This window comes from Nanorana parkeri, unplaced genomic scaffold, assembly GCF_000935625.1.
Source record: "Nanorana parkeri isolate BGI_ZX_2015 unplaced genomic scaffold, ASM93562v1 scaffold122, whole genome shotgun sequence".
Taxonomy (NCBI): Eukaryota; Metazoa; Chordata; class Amphibia; order Anura; family Dicroglossidae; genus Nanorana; species Nanorana parkeri.
Genome location: NW_017306390.1, coordinates 137035 through 157236, shown reverse-complemented (window position 1 = coordinate 157236; position 20202 = coordinate 137035). Strand labels below are relative to the sequence as shown.

At 39.7% G+C, this 20202-nt stretch overlaps 1 protein-coding gene across 1 annotated transcript in view; it reads right to left on the bottom strand.

Annotated features, from left to right (window-relative positions):
- WWC3 (WWC family member 3) overlaps nucleotides 1-20202 on the bottom strand; it is a 120573-nt gene that overhangs the window by 52098 nt on the left and 48273 nt on the right. Inside the window, exons 2-6 of the mRNA XM_018553504.1 lie at nucleotides 16165-16274; nucleotides 12157-12360; nucleotides 7647-7723; nucleotides 5508-5587; nucleotides 1312-1441 (exon numbers count right to left, since the gene is read on the bottom strand). Coding sequence (XP_018409006.1) covers nucleotides 1312-1441; nucleotides 5508-5587; nucleotides 7647-7723; nucleotides 12157-12360; nucleotides 16165-16274 — 601 coding nt within the window. The remainder of the gene's footprint in view (nucleotides 1-1311; nucleotides 1442-5507; nucleotides 5588-7646; nucleotides 7724-12156; nucleotides 12361-16164; nucleotides 16275-20202) is intronic.

The following is a 20202-nucleotide window of genomic DNA, read 5'->3' as shown; positions in this document are numbered from 1 at the left end:
CTTATCTCCTGTCACAGCTTAGTGTTGATAACAGACACTCATAATAATATGAATTAAAAATAGGCGGTCAAGATTACATAATTTATTTATTATTTAATGTATTTATTTTTTTCTCGTTTGTGGTCTATGTTGAAAATAATAAATATATACTGAAACAAGATTACATAAGAGAAAATGGAAAGCTTTGTTAATTGAAAATGTTTAACATATAAATGGAAGTGAGGAATAAGATACGTATTTTAGCTTTTTTCTATCCCCTTAGATAATAGACAACAAACATATACAGGTAGAATTTTTTTAATCGTTTTACATTTTACTGTTAGTTATGCCTCATTCACACGGGGCTAACTCAGGGAGTACACGTCCGTGTGGCATGCACGCCCATATCGGGTCATTCCTGCGAGGGACGGGTGCTGTGTGTGATTGTGTGCAGCAGCCTGTTCTTCCCTATAGGACTGTTTGGTCATATGACAAAAAACTTCAATAAATGAAGCTTTTGCTATCTTAAAAGGATTGATGTGCTGGTGACATTTCCCTATAAGAGGACGCGGCCATATGCTGTCATACGCACACCTGAACTGCACATTGCTTGGACGCAGACAGGATCCATCCTCTCTGCTTCTGAGTACCGACATCTGGACCCGCACGGATATGCAGTTCGAGTGTGCGTATGACAGTATAGGGCCGCATGCTCCCATAGACAAAAACAGGCTGCTACACGCAGCACCTGTCCCTCCCGGGAAGGGCCCGATACTGGCATGCACGCCGCACGGATGTGTACGCCCTGAGTTAGCCCCGTGTGAATGAGGCCTAACTAAAAGTAAAATGTAAAATGATTTTAAAAATTCTACCTGGCAAGCATCTAATGTGCCTCCTACAGAGATCAAATTCTCACTTTGCCTCCAAAAAAAGATGGTCCAGTACAAACTTATATTTCAAATATTCATATTGAATACACTGTGGAGTTAATGCACATATCAAAAATGACAGGACTTGATATCTATAGGTATACAATGGGTAGAGCCCCTAGATTACTAGAAAAGCAAAAAAGGAGTGTCAGAACTTCCAAGGCAGTCCGCTCAAAAAAGATCCGGCTTTATTAAATATGCATTTAAAAACACTTACATGTTTTAGACAAATGTCCTTAATAAATCACTTCTGCATTACTCGTCAATTCCAAAATCAGTGTTGCTGTTTATTTTCAATGTTTAAAGAGCTATTATTAGCAAATATAGGTGGCTTTTGATGAAGACCCTCACAGTTCAGACGTTTCAACACATCAGTATCAAGCATTAGCAACCAATTACCTACCTGCATGAGATCACGCCTCTCCTTTTCTCCCATACAAATAGCTTGCCTTATTGTTCGCAGTTCACTCATTATTGCTTGGGCTTCATCTAGCTTATAGTTGGTGTGAGTGCTTGACATTTTGCGATCAATTCTGTAGTAGTAAAAAGAAAATCATAAATACTACAAAAAAGGTTTAATGATAAAGAGTAGGAACTCAAAAAAAAAAGGGAAAAAAACAATATACTGGCCTTTCTTGTGCAAAATGTGTCATAAATGGATATGACAGTGACAAACTCCTAAAGGGAACATGCAAAGATAAACATATGGGAGCCACCCCTGCTCATTTTATTCGTGAACTGTGGCTTATTTGTGTATCACTCAGCTGTAGTTCCTCAAATCATCTCTGATTTATGCTGACACTGTCCTTCCTTCTGGAGGGTGGTGTCAGGAACCGGATCTGAACCCAGGGCCTCTGCTGTAGCTGGCGGTGGTTCTACCTGCTGAGCCACCTTAGAACCTTGGAGAGCTCCTTGCCTGATCGCCTGTGTATCCTCAGTTTTACCCAATCAGCTGCTGAACTCTGAACTCCTTGCTCCTCCCTTGAACTTCCTATTTAAGCGATGCCTCTGCACTTCCTCTTTGTCAGATTATTGTGCTCCTGCCAGTATCTTGCTTCTTGCTCAGAGGGAGCAAGAAGCAAGATACTGGCAGGAGCACAATAATTACAGAGGGTGCTACAATCTACTTATTCCCCTTCCCGTGTACCGACCTTTGGCTGCTGATTCACCGACTACCCTCACTGTCTCCTCCTACATACCGGATACCTTTGGCTCCTGACCTCAGCTTGTTTGTTGACTATGCTTCTGCCTGCTCCTCCACTACTACCCGCTGCTTGTGTGCCAAACCCGGCCTGTTGAACTACGAATTGCCTGCTGCTACAGTTACTGGACTCTGAGCCTGATCCCAGATTGTGACAGGTGGCTACTTTTGTTCCCGAAGGTCCCCATGTGTTGTAAAGTAGTCACCACTCAAAGCTCGCTCCAGTGAAGAACTACAATCTCACGTTTAGTTTACTAATTTGTATTGAAGTTATAGTATATCTATTGAGCTTGAAGTGGTGACTACTTTACAACACGTACAGGTACCATGGGGAACAAAAGTAGCCACCCTTCAGAAGGAAGGACAGTGTCAGCACGAATTCAGATGATTTAAAGATCTACAGCTAAGTGATACACAAATAAGAAACATTTTTGTTAATGGTTAAGGTACTTGAATGCATTTTTAAGATTTAACTCCTGAGTTTAGTGTCACTTTAGGATGGGGAGGTTAGGAATGACAGCCTCCATACACACTAAATCGCATACAACTCTGTAAGTACCGCTTTGCTTGACATACAGTTTTCACTGTAGACAACCTCCTCTGCTTATGCATTTTCTGAGCATGTGCTGTGTTAAAATTGTCCAGGTCGGTGGCAAGCTTACTTTACATTGGGATGCGTTTATAAAATTGTGAAATGTGCAACATATGCACACCTGAAATAAGAACTAGTTATATTTTTGTTTTGGGGTGTAGATGTGTTTAAAGAAAGGAACATAGCCATCGGGCCGGACCGCACTGGGGCTGGTGTGAACTAACTCTTAGAAATAAACATAAAAAATGCTTTTTTTTGCATTTTACTCTGGCCAATTTCCACTTTCCACTTCATGTCTGCATGGATCCAGTGGACTACAGTGGCAGCTGAATGCCATTGTTCAGGGTGGGCTTCCTAATGTTGACAACAGCAGTAGATCATGGCACAGCACTTTGTAGTATCTACTGAACATATTGTGACAGGGTCACAAGGGAAGAGAGCAGCTCAGAGACAGAGCGTTATCACCCCCTAACAGTCAATGCCGGGACAAGGCTCTTCATGGCTGGATCACCAGGTATTATTTAAATGAAAGGCACAAATTAAAAAAAATAATTAAAATTGCTTCTTGAAATGTTAGTGCTTGGGTTTACATATATTGTAAGAGCAAAATCTAGCACTTCTTTCAACTGACTCATTAATTAATGTCAAAAATTGGGGATACAGTGAATAAACTAATCATCTGAGCAAGCTGCCCTTGGAATGATTTAATCCTTGGAGTACTATTTTTAAAATCACATCTTGAAGAAATAACTGCCAACCACATTAGACACCTCCCATGTAAAGCCATAGATTACCTACTTGAAGAATGGAAAGTTTTGTTGTAAACCTGGCCTTTTACATCATCAGGCCTGGCAACGGACCTCAAGCTAACCACAGCTTGCTTCCTGCTACCCTTCTATCAACAGCAGGTACTGTTGAGAGGCCAGGGATTTTTTTTTATACACAGGACCTGTCCCATTACCACCAACAATGCGCTTTTTGTTTTTTAAGCCGCTTCTGTGTGTTTTACTGTTATCTCAGGGCACTGGCCATATCTGGTGTTTTCTCGTGGGCTTGTGTCTTTTGCTACATACATATAATCTATGGCTTCTCTGCTAGAGAGTTAACAATGCCACCCTGTTCTGAAAGTATGCTAAGATTTTCTAAACTAAACATTAGCGCAGATGGAAATTCCCTGCACGGCCAGAGCTGTAATGTCCGCAGCTTATTACAGCAATGTGTTCAGTAGGAAGGAATTGCATATTTAGGCCCTCGTGGAATACTGGCTAAGCGGGCTCGTCCAAGGAAGAGGGAATTCTGAGTCAGCAGTGCAATTAATATGCTGCAAAGGAACAGGTTACATACTAACATAAGCATACTAAGACAGCCACCCACAATACATTACATGGACAAATACAAGCACATGTCTAATGAGCAAATATTTCTTTTTGTTTAGGGGAATCTGCCAGTTACAGATACGGATTAAGGGCAACTGATTCCCTAAGCACAGCCCATCAATGGTGCACCCCTTTGACCCCTCCATTACTTATCTGGCAAGACATTAAGACTCAAAAAGTGATGAAAGTGAAAAAAGCTTGAAAATGTATAAACCTTCTTCAGTTATCTTAAAGATCAGCTCAAGACCAGACCTCACAGCTATATTAAGTAAATCATTTTTAAATGTTTCTCCATCTAATGAGGTCCTCAGGCTCCCCTCCTCCTCTGGTCACAGCCTTGATTCTTTTCTTCTCTGTACCCTTTTTTGTCTTCCCCCTGCTCATCTCTCTCTTCTTCTCTTCCCTTTTGTCCTTCTACACTTCACACTGCTTGTTTCATCACCTTATCCCAGGACAAGACATTAGATTCTATTCATCTTTCTGTCCCATATCCGGATTGAGGTACCCCTGACTTGATGTTCACCGCTTGACGTGCCTATTTGTGCAGTTTTTAAATACTTTCTATGCATACTATGTTACTTTTTGACCGCTGACAAACTTGATGCAATACTTTGCATGCTCCTTCTAAGTCATTCATTTCTTTTCATGGTCTTCTTGATGTACTAGAAATGTGTGTTTTACTTCACACCAAGTTTAGTACTTTTGAATTTTTGTACTTTTGTATCCTAATGCTTTTGCATTTTGTTCTTTACAACTTAACTTAATATCAGGAAAAAAAACATTTTATTTATTGAACAGATTGGGCAAGGCTCAAAATCAATAACTGACTGAGGCCTTTTATTTAGAAATGATGAGAGAAAACACTTCTCTAATAAATGATAATGAAGAAAACAGATTTAAATAAACAACAGGGGCAAGGGCAGTAAGATCTCTGTAAGTATATATCTGTGGAGGGGGAGGGTGGGATAAGTGCACTTTGTATTAAAGTACACTCTTCCTTTAAGAGCATAATAGCTAGTGGAAAAACTATGTGGTGCCCTCTTCTCTTGGTGGCCTAAGTTAGAAGTAGACAAATTAATGTGAACGTGAAATGGTCCAATCCAGGGGGGCCCGCTAGACTTTTTTTTTAGGAGCCAGTGCCATTGACACTAAGGAATGTTGGCTACCTGGCTCATGGGATTTGTCCAGCTCTGACCTAAGCCCATGATTTTTTGTTTGCTTAATGGTTAATCTAGCCCTAACCCCCAATGCCTAGGCTGCTTCATAAGTAACAGGTCAAGCCCATTGTATATATTGCTTGGATGGAACACAAACACTAGCTGCTATTTCCAGAGGAAGAGAGAATTCCTTTTTATTTTTCAAATCTGAAAGTCATTTCAAGGACAGGGCATGATATTTAATTAAAAAGTAAAAATCCGCAGCCAGCTTACTCTTGTAGAGTTTCCACTCCCTTTTCTTTGAACTGAAGTTCTTGCTTCATCAGAGTCAGCTCTCGTTTTAACCTAGAAAGCTGAAAATAAGACACTAATGTACATTAACGCCATTTAAATGAAGTATTAAAAAGACAAGTTAACTGCAAAAAAGCTTGATGGTCATATGTGCAATATTTAGAATCTGATTTAAATTACTGACTTCATAAAGCAGAAGTTATCTTCATCTTTCACCTTTCATCATAAATCCAAGGGCTTTTACCCACATTTAACGTGACATTAAACTTAGGAGTCAATGTGTCTTATTTCTATATCACTTGGTTGTAGATCCTCAAATCATCTCTGAGTTCATGCTGACACTGTCCTTCCTTTTGGAGGGTGGCTACTTTTGTTCCCCATGATCCCTGTGTGTGTTGTAAAGTAGCCACCACTCCAAGCTTGCTCTTTTGATGGACTACAATCTCGTTTCTAATTTACTAATTTGTATTGAGATTGTAGTCAATCACAGGAGCGAGCTTGGTGCTGTGACTACTTTACAACACACACAGGGATCATGGGGAACAAAAGTAGCCACTCTCTAGAAGGAAGGGCAGGGTCAGCACCAATTCAGAGATGATTTGAGCATCTACAGCTGAGTGATACACAAATAAGATACATTTTTGTAAATAGTATAGGTACTCGAATGCATTTTAAAGGCTAAGTTCACCTTTTGCAAAAATTTAAGAAATGCATATTTAATAATATTAAAAAAATATGCATTTCTTTAATATTTGCATTCAAGTCTGGAAAGCATTGCAGCGGTGATCACTCGATCAGAGCTGCAAAGCTCTGACTTCAGCACATTCTCTCCCAAGCAGAGTTTGTACTGCGGTACGAAGTTTCAGTTAGGAGAGATGGGGGGAAGGCGGCTGAGCTTCAAACTGCATTAAATCACCTCATACAGCGTCCAGCCATCCTCCCTCTAGGTAGATGAAGGAATATGGGCATCCTAGAGCAAGGATGGCTGGACGCTGTATGAAGTGATTTAATGCAGTTTGAAGTCCAGTCGTCCTTCCCCATCTTTCCAAACTAAAACTCTGTACCTCACTACAGAGCCCTGCCTGGGAGGGAATGTGAAGAAGCCTGAGTTTTGCAGCTGTGAACGAGTGATCACCGTCGCAATGCTTTCCAGGCTTGAATGCAAATTTGAAAGAAATGCCTATTTTTTTAATATATTATTAATTATGCATTTCTTACATTTTTGCAAAAGGAGAACTTATCCTTTAAGATTTAACTCCTCAGTTTAGTGTCACTTTAAGGACAGGTGGCAGAGACATACAAATAATTTCTTTATGATGCTATGGCCAACTGTCCATCCAGAGCTCCTGGTTTATAGCACAGTTACAGGCTTAAATACACAGCAGAACCATGTAAATGTACTTTACAAGGTTGTTAGCCTTTGCAAGATTTCTACACCATTTAAAGAAACCATATAACTTCCAAAAAAAATACAGGTACAGCACTGTCTATTTCAAAAGAGGAACCCCAGGATTTTCAAAAGATAACTCTTCCAGTGGGGCTACTCCTGCACTGCAAGGGTTAACTGCAAGTTTTGGTCTAGGGGCGCAAATAAAAAAAATATAGGGGTCTATTCACAAAGCTGCCGAAGGATCTAGCCGTAGCTTTGGCTGATCCTTTGGCTAGCTTCGGCCCCAGGACCCCATCGGTTCAGTAGAACGGAAGGGCTGCTGTACGGGCTATTCACTATAGCATGTATAGCATATAGCCTACGGCAGCTTTGTGAAGAACCACCATATTTACTTAATCTTGAGCTGCCCTCATTGTTCGGGTATTCTGATAGCAGAGCACCAGCTTCTTTTAGAATACAACAGCCCAGCGAGAAGTTCGTCCATCCATGCTGTTTAGCATTGATAGAGGAATCTGTTATATTTTTTTGGTCCACAGGTTGAACAAAAAAAAATAACTGTGTATGGCCAGCCTAACTCTTCCCCACTCTTCGGAAAACTGCAAAAGACATAAAACAGTTTTTCCTAGTGATACACTTTAATGCTAATATCTTGCAACAATAGCAAACATCAAGTGAACATTTTAATGACTCCTATATGACAAGGTCTGAATCATCACCAGTGGAATTCTTACCCGGTCTCGACGACTTGCTATTTCAGCCTTAATTTGATAGGGATCATATTTCGTGTTTGTGGAGAATCCCGAAAAAGCTAAAGGAAAATTATGAGCACAATATGAACACAGAATATTACAAAACATTACACTTTTAAATGAAGGCAGCCAAGTTCATGCAAGATTCAGTAGCCAGGCAATACAAACTAGGAATTAGCATGTAAGGAAACATCTACGGTACTTTAATTCAAATAGAAGTAAAGCATCAGTTCCTGAAACATCATAGCAGGTATTCTTTGTCTCACAAATCATCCTCTAAGTACTTTCTTTAAAGTGATATTAAAGGCAAAAAATGTTTTCCCTCCCCCCCATGTAAATGTTAGCACTTACCTTAAATGATGTCTCTTTTTCCGATCTTCCTCTTCTTTCCCCATGTTTTCATGTGTCCCTCCAGCGGTGTGACGTCACTCCGATCCAGCGCTGACTGCTCTGTCTCTCCGATCCAACGGTGTCTGCAGGCAGGTGCACGCGTCTATAGACTTACCTTGCGTCTCTGCTCGTCTCCCGGCCGAGAATCGGAACTGCGCATGCGCCCGCCCCAAGATCCTTTGCGGCCGTACGAGCAGTTCCTGATTCTCAGCGCGGGAGCGAGCAGCGATAACGAGGTAAGTTTAAAATGATTTTAAGCGTTTTTGTTTTTTTTACACTTCTTGCCTATATCTACCGCATGCTAGCAGTAGATATAGGCAAAAAAAACCCAGAGGGTTTAGAACCCCTTTAAGCTTTATTCAGAAGACCAATGCTGGCTTTTCAGTCTTGTGCCCAGCTCGGGCAGTGGGCAAGTATGAAACCTCAGTGGCATGTCCTTGACTGTGACTTTGATCTCAGACTTCACACACTATTTTTTAAATTGCACTGCACCACAACACAACGCACGGTGTTTGCGGTGCTGTGTGTTGCGGCGCGGCTGATCGCACTACAGACGGGAGGTACATTTGGAGTGCCATTCAAATGAATCTCAACCTGTGTAATCTCAGGACCCATATTTGCTCTTGGTCATTAAGTTGCAACCCAAGTCACACCACACGAAAACGTACAGCATTGCGGGACCGCGTGTTCCAGTGCAGGTGATCGATTTGTGGGCGGGAAGTACGTTTGGGGTGCCATTCAAATGAATGGCAACGCAATGCAACTCTCGCATCAGATTGCGCGGTACGTGCAAATGCGTATTACAGTGCATTAATCGCACGGGACTGTGCGATTAACGCTCTGTACTTGTGTGAATGGGCCCTCAAAAACACTGAGATACACATACAACCACAGACACAATCTCCTGCCTGTGCTTGAGAAAACTATTATTTTCTATGACCATTTCAAAGGACACCACAGCACTGGGCAGACATAAATAATGCTCTGCCATTTTAAAGAATCACTACAGAATATGAACCAGCACTGACATGATAGTATGCAGTCTGCATGGTTAGGATGACAGCAAGACATTGTGATTCAGTGTATGAAACAGATGTTAACGTTATTTTAACCACAAAAAAATTTCACATCAGTAACACATGGCACAAATTATTTCTGTAATAGAATTTCACATCTGGACACTCTGCTGTGAATTACTATGAAGATAATGCCAGCATGACAGGCGTCATTGCTTACAGATAAACCTCGTAGGTTTTTGTCACAAATAGCTAGTCTTTATTTTACAGGTTTCTTTTATGTATTACACGGTATAGGATCACCTACCAACTAAAAATCTGATTTGAGATGTTACTATCAATCTACATGAACAATTAGCTGAAAAGAGAGCTCTGCACACCTTGTACAACTGCAGATTTCTAATATTGTCCCGTCACAGAGATTCCTTTCACTTCCTGTCCCGGAGACCCAACAGCAAGTACGAGGAAAACTCTACAAAGTGGCAGGAATTCCCCTCTTGGGCGTCCCCATTGGAACATTTATCCTTTTGTTCTGATGTCAAATTTTTGTTTTGTAAAAACAAAATTGATTTCCACTCACTTCATAATCCATCTTCCCATATATTGGGCTAACATGGATTGAAACATGGAATTGAAACATGGAATCATTATGAGCAGCAAAGCAGCCAACATATAGAGCCTACAAAGTCAGATCTCACAAGTTGAGCTGAAGATTCAAAAATAATACTTGACATGCCGGCAAAGCTCAAACAACCCAACGTACCTTCAGGTTAATCCCAGGCAGCCCATTGTGTAATGGTTGTGGCTATACATGCAAATGGCTGAAACTATGCGAATCAGTAGTTCAACACCCCTGCCATACTTCTGGACTGACTGAGGAAACAATATATCATGTACGAATGCAGTTATGGTGTGAACAGATTTTATTTAACACTATCGATAATTAACTGGATAACAGTTGGGTAGGAAAGTATAGGGAGGCCTATATACATGCCAAACCACACAACATTATGTAGAAACTTTTTATTTGCCAATAAAGTATGTAAGGACTTCTTATCCTTACCATCAGATGCCATGATCACCCTAAAATTAAGCTATTACATTATCAAAGAGCACAAGTCCAAGACTGCTTGAGATAAGGAACTTGTAATATACCCCATCTCCTACTCTAAGTCTTTTGACTCTAAAAAACCACCACAAGCCAATAACATACTGCTTCACAACCACATACTGAACGGAAACATCCAAAGAACCAAGAGGTCCGCTAAAAAAAAACAAAAACGTATTTTATGCGTCAACTAGAGAAGGCCATTGACATGCCCTCCATCTTGACTCATAATAAGAATATACCTGCACAGGATAACAGTGTAATACAGACAAGAACCATGATTACAGCTACTTTCAGAAGTTAATATCAAACAAAAAAAAAGTTTCCTATTGCTCTTTTCTTCACTACTACAGCTGTCAATTGTTTCTTTTCATTAATTGTGATGACAATTCATATGTCCTGCAGATACTTAAAAATGCTGCCATAGCGGTCAATGGTAGTTTCATCTCCATTCATACAAAAAAAAAAACATGTGGGTGGCTATGATTCAGTAAGGGGAAAATCCACAACAATTTGCTGTTAAAAACATTTCTGTTATTTATTAAATGACGACTGTAGCCTTGTGCGCAAATGACTACCAGTAAAGGAGATATGTTATGTGATTTATTTGTTTGAAAACAAAAACGTATTAACCTTTTTAGTTATGTATGCGCCATCACCAGCTCACGCTGAGCTGTGAGGCCAAACATGTGGGTTGCAGTAGTTTATAGAAAGAATGGCTTTGTCTTGTGTTTGGCCTACACACATTGGCCAGTGCCAGATGACATTCTTATCTGCAAACTGAAAAGTAGTTAACAACTAAAACGCATTTCTACAACAACAAATTACTCCAAATTTGGAAAAATGGAAAACTATCTTAAAAGGAAAGCTGAGTAAGTATGAAGGCTGTCATTGCTGACCTCCCTTTACGAAAATACTCATAGTCTGGTATGTAGACTAGGAGCTCTGACCTCACTCGGACTTTTCCTGGTCTGCATACTTGTCAGAGATCAATGCCACTGGATCAGAACGATAGCCAAGCAACTAGAATTTTCTGAACGAGGCCAACCATGCAAGAGCCGTATTTTCTTTTTCTTGGTATGAAAACTTTATTCAGTCAATTTGAGGGAGAAAAAATTATATAGACTCTTCAAGCAGATTGTAAAACCATGCTAAGCATTTCTAGCTCCAATTTTCATATGGCACCTTCTGCCTGAGTATTGGAAAATTTCCAAATATTTTTTGGGGTCTGATGCACACAGTTAATGCAGGGGAACAGTCGAATGATTGTTTGAAAGTTAGTGATATTTCCATGATGGGCTCACCTATTCCCTACACCAGGGGTGGGCAATTCATTTTCTCAAGATGCCACATGAGAAACAGGGACTGTTGTGAAGGGCCAAACCAGTATACATCGTAGGTGTGAGGGCCCATTCACACCTATGCCACGTGGTTCCATGTGACTAACGCACAGTACCGCACAACACACCTACCATGCATTACAGTACTGCAGGTATGTTTCCACTCAGCACCTGATCACACGTAGTCTTGCCCACTGCTTTCTCTAGCTTTACAAAACTGCCTCTGCAAATGAAGGAGGATTTCAAAGTAAGGGACATAAAGGACGACTTTTGAGGCTTGTGCAGTGTTAAGACTGTCATACTGGAACCCTCAGGCATTCTTGATCATTCCTGCCATGTACTATAGTTTCCTCACAAACAAAACACAATCATTTTGACTTTGCCTAGCTGACCCTATTATATCCATCTATATTGATGTTACATGGCTCCTAATAAAATACGTACATACAGAAAATTATTGAAAATACCTTGTCACAAGGATTACTGTAGCAGTTAAGTTGGATATATTTGCTGAAGACATAATTTTTTCCTTACTCAGTAAAAAAGAAAAACTAATTCCATGCTGTAAATTCATCCTAAATAAAATAATACGGCTGGATATATAATAAAAGAGGACTCCAAATGCAATATTTACTTACAGCTGGCATGAGAACGGTTGTCTTCATCACAGAGTTCATGTAGCTGCTGGTATTCCTTTTCTGCCAACTCAAAACGCTGTTGCTTGATTTGATAAATTTCTTTTTTAGCATTAAGGGCCTCCTGAGCTACAACTAAATATTCTTTCAGCATCCGCTCCTGTTCTCGTCTCCACTGCTCCCGAGGGTCCTCAATTTGTGTGATTTCTTCAGAAAAAAGGAATCAAGCAGTATTAGTCAATTTTATTTCTAGGAATGTTTAATAAACCAAAATGCTAAACAATTTTGTAAATCATGATTGTCAACCAACAACGATTAAACAGGAATGTTTTAATTGACTATCCGAACAAAACTGCTTGCTGTTGGCTGATTATGTCAATGGCACCTGCGTGTGCACAAACAAAAAAGCTGTAATTTTACCACGTTCTTAAGACTGCCAATTAAACTAGCTTCTTTGGGCATGTGTAGCATGCCAGTACCATTATATGGATATATTTAATAGTGCATGAATTTAGCCAAACATGGCATACATTCAGAAATATGGTGCCATAAATATATACAAATAGACTACAGTAAAACATTTATTTTACCTTCTGTGATGTGCCCAAATGGGCTCTCCAAATAGAACCACAATAATATTTGACTGTGACAACTTATTAATGGGGAGGGGAAGACATGGAGTTGTATAATTTTCTTCATCCCTACCACCATCTCAATTGAAAAAAAAATATCTTCTATTTTTGCAAAGCACTACTAAGTGACAACATGTATGCAGGAATGCAGGGGAAGACAGTTTTAGTATATTCTTGTACTATTGCAACCTGCTAGCAATGAGAACAGAAAGAGTGGCAGCCATGTGGGAATTATTTTTTAATTATTTTGTATCTGAGTGACTGTTAGAATAATGGGGAGCCTTAAAAGTTTGTCAGAGGGCAGTTTAGATAAAAACACTGCTTCTTCTAGTTCTTCATGAAGCAAGTTTTATTTAGGGCTTACTTATATAATTTATCTAAATGTATCTACAATATGATGGATACAAAATTATGGAGAAAGATCTGGGTGTTCTGGTAGATCATGGACTACCAGCATGAAATGTTAAGCCACAGTTTCTAAAGCAAGCAAAATACTTTCTTGTATTAAAAGGGGTATAGACTCCAGAGATCAAGACATAAACCTGCCCCTGTACAAAGCATTAGTAAGACCTCATCTGGAATATGCAGTTCAGTTTTGGGCCCCTGTTCACAAAAAGGATGTTGTGGAACTGGACAGTGCAGAGAAGGGCAGCTAAACTCATAAGAGGCATGGAGGAGCTCAGCTATGAGGAAAGATTAACTGACCTAAATGTATTCTCTCTGGAGAAGAGGCGATTAAGGGGGGACATGATCACCATGTATAAATACATAAATGGTCCATATAGTGAGCTTGGTGACAAATGATTCACGTTAAGGTCACTGCAAAGGACAAGGGAGCACTCTTGGCGTCTGGAAGAAAAGAGGTTTAACCTTTGCATACAGAAAGGATTCTTCACAGTTGTGAAAATGTGGAATAGACTCCCCCAGGAACTAGTTCTAGCTAGCTCAGTTAACTGTTTAAAAAAAATCTGGATGTATTTCTAAATGAATATTACTGGATATTGAGTTCTTATAGGTATATTAATCACCAGAAAATGTTGATCCAGGGAATATCCGATTGCCTTATGGGATCATGAAGGAATTTTTTCCTGTTTCCTGTTGTAGCAAATTGAACCATGCTTTATAGGGTTTTTTTTACTCCCTCTGGATCAACAGTGGGTAATTGTGGGCAAAGTGTTCTATTTAGGCTTTTCTTTTTTTCCATATCTCTAAGGGTTGGACTCCCATATCTCTAAGGGTTGGACTCGATGGACTTGTGTTTTTCAACCTGACTAACTATGTAATATTGAAATAAAAACTAAACAGTGCAGACAAAGCAATGACAATTCTGTATCATTGTTTTAAATGGTAGAGTATGTAAACCAGATGCAAAACATGTGCATTGTTCAAAAGCACAATATAAATGGGTCATAATGGTATAATCCTGTAATCAGGCCTGATCATTTTTTATCTCATGTAATAAGCCCTATCCAATGCACAAACGCCTCAGATTGGCTTTCCTCATTCCTTCCTTATGTAAATGTTTTTAATAATTGTAGCTAATAATGAAACAATTTCCATTGTCCAGTCTTTAATGGGGAGGGGAAGACATGGAGTTGTATAATTTTCTTCATCCCTACCACCATCTCAATTGAAAAAAAAATATCTTCTATTTTTGCAAAGCACTACTAAGTGACAACATGTATGCAGGAATGCAGGGGAAGACAGTTTTAGTATATTCTTGTACTATTGCAACCTGCTAGCAATGAGAACAGAAAGAGTGGCAGCCATGTGGGAATTATTTTTTAATTATTTTGTATCTGAGTGACTGTTAGAATAATGGGGAGCCTTAAAAGTTTGTCAGAGGGCAGTTTAGATAAAAACACTGCTTCTTCTAGTTCTTCATGAAGCAAGTTTTATTTAGGGCTTACTTATATAATTTATCTAAATGTATCTACAATATGATGGATACAAAATTATGGAGAAAGATCTGGGTGTTCTGGTAGATCATGGACTACCAGCATGAAATGTTAAGCCACAGTTTCTAAAGCAAGCAAAATACTTTCTTGTATTAAAAGGGGTATAGACTCCAGAGATCAAGACATAAACCTGCCCCTGTACAAAGCATTAGTAAGACCTCATCTGGAATATGCAGTTCAGTTTTGGGCCCCTCTTCACAAAAAGGATGTTGTGGAACTGGACAGTGCAGAGAAGGGCAGCTAAACTCATAAGAGGCATGGAGGAGCTCAGCTATGAGGAAAGATTAACTGACCTAAATGTATTCTCTCTGGAGAAGAGGCGATTAAGGGGGGACATGATCACCATGTATAAATACATAAATGGTCCATATAGTGAGCTTGGTGACAAATGATTCACGTTAAGGTCACTGCAAAGGACAAGGGAGCACTCTTGGCGTCTGGAAGAAAAGAGGTTTAACCTTTGCATACAGAAAGGATTCTTCACAGTTGTGAAAATGTGGAATAGACTCCCCCAGGAACTAGTTCTAGCTAGCTCAGTTAACTGTTTAAAAAAAATCTGGATGTATTTCTAAATGAATATTACTGGATATTGAGTTCTTATAGGTATATTAATCACCAGAAAATGTTGATCCAGGGAATATCCGATTGCCTTATGGGATCATGAAGGAATTTTTTCCTGTTTCCTGTTGTAGCAAATTGAACCATGCTTTATAGGGTTTTTTTTACTCCCTCTGGATCAACAGTGGGTAATTGTGGGCAAAGTGTTCTATTTAGGCTTTTCTTTTTTTCCATATCTCTAAGGGTTGGACTCCCATATCTCTAAGGGTTGGACTCGATGGACTTGTGTTTTTCAACCTGACTAACTATGTAATATTGAAATAAAAACTAAACAGTGCAGACAAAGCAATGACAATTCTGTATCATTGTTTTAAATGGTAGAGTATGTAAACCAGATGCAAAACATGTGCATTGTTCAAAAGCACAATATAAATGGGTCATAATGGTATAATCCTGTAATCAGGCCTGATCATTTTTTATCTCATGTAATAAGCCCTATCCAATGCACAAACGCCTCAGATTGGCTTTCCTCATTCCTTCCTTATGTAAATGTTTTTAATAATTGTAGCTAATAATGAAACAATTTCCATTGTCCAGTCTTGTGCAAGACTGATGGATCAAATAGGACACGCTAGAAGCTCTAAACGTGGGTTTAGACTTTAATAATCCATTCCTTCAAGGGTCAGGCCACCCAAGCTGATGTTACAGTTCAAAGTACCTAAAGGTACATTAACTACATAAGTGAAGTTGGTTTCTAATTAAACACAACTATTGCAGTATTACAGAACTGTTTTTCTTAACCTTCTTCATCTTAAGACTCAATAAAACACAGTAAAAGTATAAGAAGTGCTGTAAACACTTACGGTTAATATGGTCCATATAGTATACGCCTATTTGGGTATCATACACAATTTCCCATCCTAAAGGTAGTTCATTCCCAACACAGTCAGCAAAAGTTAAAGGCTTCGTTATTCTGGAAAGAATAGAAAGTACAGTCTAGTTAGAAACATGTATTAAACAGCTATACGAATAATGAGAAATAAATGATTGATCATTGATTGGATCATTTCAAGAGACAATTATTTGGCACTTCTACTTTTATTATTAGGCTCTTCTACATGCACATGTGCCAGCAGACTATGTAGGGGTGATGACTAGAGGTGCACCAAAATGAAAATTTCACAACCAAAATTAAACAAAATGTCGGGCTGAAACCGAAAATGTTTTTTTTTCTAATTTTTTAAATTTAAAAAAATATTTTATTTTTATTTATTTTGTATGAACTTTTAAGCTTTTTTAATATTTTATTTTTATTTATTTAATGTTATTAAATATTTTCATGTTTTACTTTACTTTAAGGGGCTTCGTGGAAATATTAGGGGTCTAAACAGACCCCTGATATTTCACTTTTAAAACAGAAAAAGAGATTGAGAGCACAGAGCCCTCAATCTCTTTTTCTGCAGCCCCTGTTATAAATGAACAGGAAGCCTCTATACTGAGTGTTCCTGTTCATTCATAACATGAGAACATATTGTGTTTACAATTACCACAATCATGAATGAACAGGAAGAGATGTAGATCTCTTCCCATTCATTCATAATTGAGGATATAGTCAATATACTATGTCCCAATTATTTACAAACACTCAACGATCACTGATCGCTGAGTGTTTGTACTCGCTCTCTTTCCTGACACGCTGTCACAGGAGCCTGAGCGAGCTCGATCTGACAGCTGACTCCTCCCCGCACCACCAGCCGGCCTACTGTGACAGCACTGGCAGTCTCCGCCCACATGGCCGCTCTCCTGATCTGTGACAGGAGGCTGAGCGGTGTGGGGAGGGGAGACGACGGCCCCTCACAGGGCTCTCCTCCCGGACCGCTTGGCCTCCTGTGACAGTTTCTCTCCTCCCCGCTAGGACACAGAGCTGCGCCCAGCGGGGAGGAGAGAAAACAGAGATGCATCGCTATTTGGGCAGAAAAAAATCACTTTTTGGCATTTTGCCAAAAGTGCAATTTTCGTCCGATATGTTTCGGCGTCCGATATATCGGTGCATCCCTAGTGATGACACTACCATATTTCTAAAGCTGGGAATACACTGGTAGATTTTCACATAAGGAAAAATCTCATCAGAACATTTGATAATGCCATCAGAGACTTGAATAATGTTGTTCTAAATGAAAAGAAGTTTGAAATAAATGTTTCCTTAACAAAAGCTACATTCACTGTAAGAGACATTTTTTTAATTCTGCTCCTTCTATTATCCATGCCACTACAGTCAAAATCATTCGCTGATTTGACCCAATTAGTTATCAGAGAAACGAAGGAACGTTGTGAAAACTAATTTTTCCGAATGAGTCTACTGTTGTATGGCCAGCTTAAAAGAGAAAGTGGTGTCACTCTCCTGGCTGTGCTGTCTGACAGAGGTGTAGGAATTACAAGAGTGGCTGAACAGAATTACAAGTTCTTTCACAGGTAAGACAGTTTTCATATGTGTATTTAGATGTTTGCCTGGAGTTCAGCTTCAAAGTGGAAACAAACTCATAACGTGACCAGCTGCTATCCTTTTAGAGAACATCTAGAAACATTAAGAGCACCTTACATTTCTAGATGTTCTCTAAAAGCCTGAATATTTTACATTTTGCCTCAAATTCTACCTTAAAATTAGGAGTGCTTGGAATTTCGCAGTGCCTAGACAGTCATGTGCCTTGTTCCTCATAGCTGTATATCTGCAGTGTGAGATCTTCTAATGCATGGCTGCATCTGACAGCTAGGCCCACAAGAATTGGAGTGAGTTTTGGTGATGTCACTACTGCGCTGCTTACTGGAGAGAAAACTGTACATGAGGAGCTGCAGTGCATGGTTCTTCCAGCTTCTGCTTCATTCACTATGTGAAACTCTGTTTTCTGCTGCATTTTGATCATTTCCTCACCAGTCATCAGACCACCAGTCACTAGAGAACACCTCTGACATGAGAATGCAAAGCCCTCCCTCTACCATGATGGCCGCCTCCACACAGAGACACGTTGCAGAACAAGGCATGGTACGTTAGTAATGGGGAAAAGCTCAGCTACAGGCATTCCATAGGCAAAACTGATGACTAGTCCTTTGTCCTCTGCCTGTGACTTCCACAATACAAGTCCTGTTTAACAAAATGATTGTGACATTCACTGGATCCTTTACATTTTATGCATAAGTCAGCCAGGTCATTTTATTCTATTGCAGCAAACTCCCAGGTATCTGGCATGCATGGGGATTGGTAGTTACCGGATAACTGTAGTTTCTGGCTGCTTGAGAGTAAATAGTAACTTAGTTGGCAGGTGCAATAGCCAGCCTGCTATTGGCTATTGCAATTTGAAATAGCCAATACCAGGCTGGCTATTGCTCCCCATTGTCTACATTCTGCTGCCAACTGCGGAATCTAACCGCTGGCAGCAAGATGTAAACAAGGAATTTAGTTAGCAACTAAATACATTTTTTATTGTGCGCCAAGCAACCAGCAATTTTTTAGCAAGCATCAAGCAAACACGATTTTTTGTGCCGGTTGCCCAAGAGTGCCCGTTGCTTGAATGCTGGATAATAGGGAGTTTACTTAATAGGAATCTTACAAAGTACAAAATAAGCTCAAGAAGATATGTTATTAAGAAGGGAAGTTTTTGTGTCATTTTTCCACAAACTCTTTCCATTCGAATGTGATGAAAGCGTGCAAGAGAATAGTTTATGCTATTGGAGTGATAAAGCTAACATCCAACATATTTGTGTGAACTGCTCCTAGCACACTCCGTGGCTCCATGCCACTTCCTCAGATGCATGCTATTTTTACATGGTCACTTTTATAAGAGGAGATTAAAGAGCCTGATTTATCGGTCAGACGTAGCCACAAAAATAGATCTGGCGCAAAATGCTTAGCTATTTCTGTACATAAAACACTATTTAAGAGATTGGCCAAACTAATTAACAGCTGTTTTTAAAAGAAGATAAACAGGCTTTAGGACTGCCGTGGTTGTGTTACATTTTTGTATCTGTTGTTTAGAGCTACATCTGAACCCAGCTGGATTTTCCCAGGACCTTACAAATACAACTTCTAGAGAACTGACCCCTGGCCTAAACATCTGACAGACTCGAGAACCCTGTCATATAAAGGAAATAGAAGCTAGCAAACTGGAAATCTAATAGTGCTGTTCTGGATGCTATAATTAGTTTCTAATGACCAACAGAGATAAGATTTGTGGACTTCAAAACAAGTCTACTGTAAAGAAAACCACTCTGCATCTTAAATAGTATCATAAGAGACTAAATGTAATCTTACAAAAGTTAAACATTTTTGTATGAAAACAAACTTTTTATAGTGTTTGACTATTTCAGTAAATTTGCATAAATGTAATGTCATCCTGGTCAAAATATTTCCTTTAGTAGTGTAGCCTACTGAGTAAATAAAGCTGACCTTCAATCTGAGAACCCGTCTTTTCCTCCCTGCAAGCCTTCTTCCTTTTTTAATTACTCTGGACCGCCCCCCACCACCATTCTTGCCTAGGCAAAAATTATGTTTGCTGCGCCAGCAGCCCTTGGGATATCCCACACAGAACTACCAGAGAGTGGACTTGGTAGCGCGTCATCAAGGGCAGCTGCAAGAGCCAGAAAGAGGCAGCTGGTTTGCAATGACGTCAGAGAGGAAGATGGCAGCGCGGGACTCGGGCTGTGGCAGCGGGGCAGCAAATCACAGCAGCACAACGCTGGATTTGCCAGGCAGGTGAGTATGTTTTCTGAAGATAACCCTGCAAAAACAGATACCTGGTTGGATAATGTTTTTCATGATATGGCTCCATCATTTCCTGCATGTTGTTGGCAGAGTAGCTCTAGAAGAACAGTAACTGTTTTGTATTTATTCTAAGTTATGTGATACC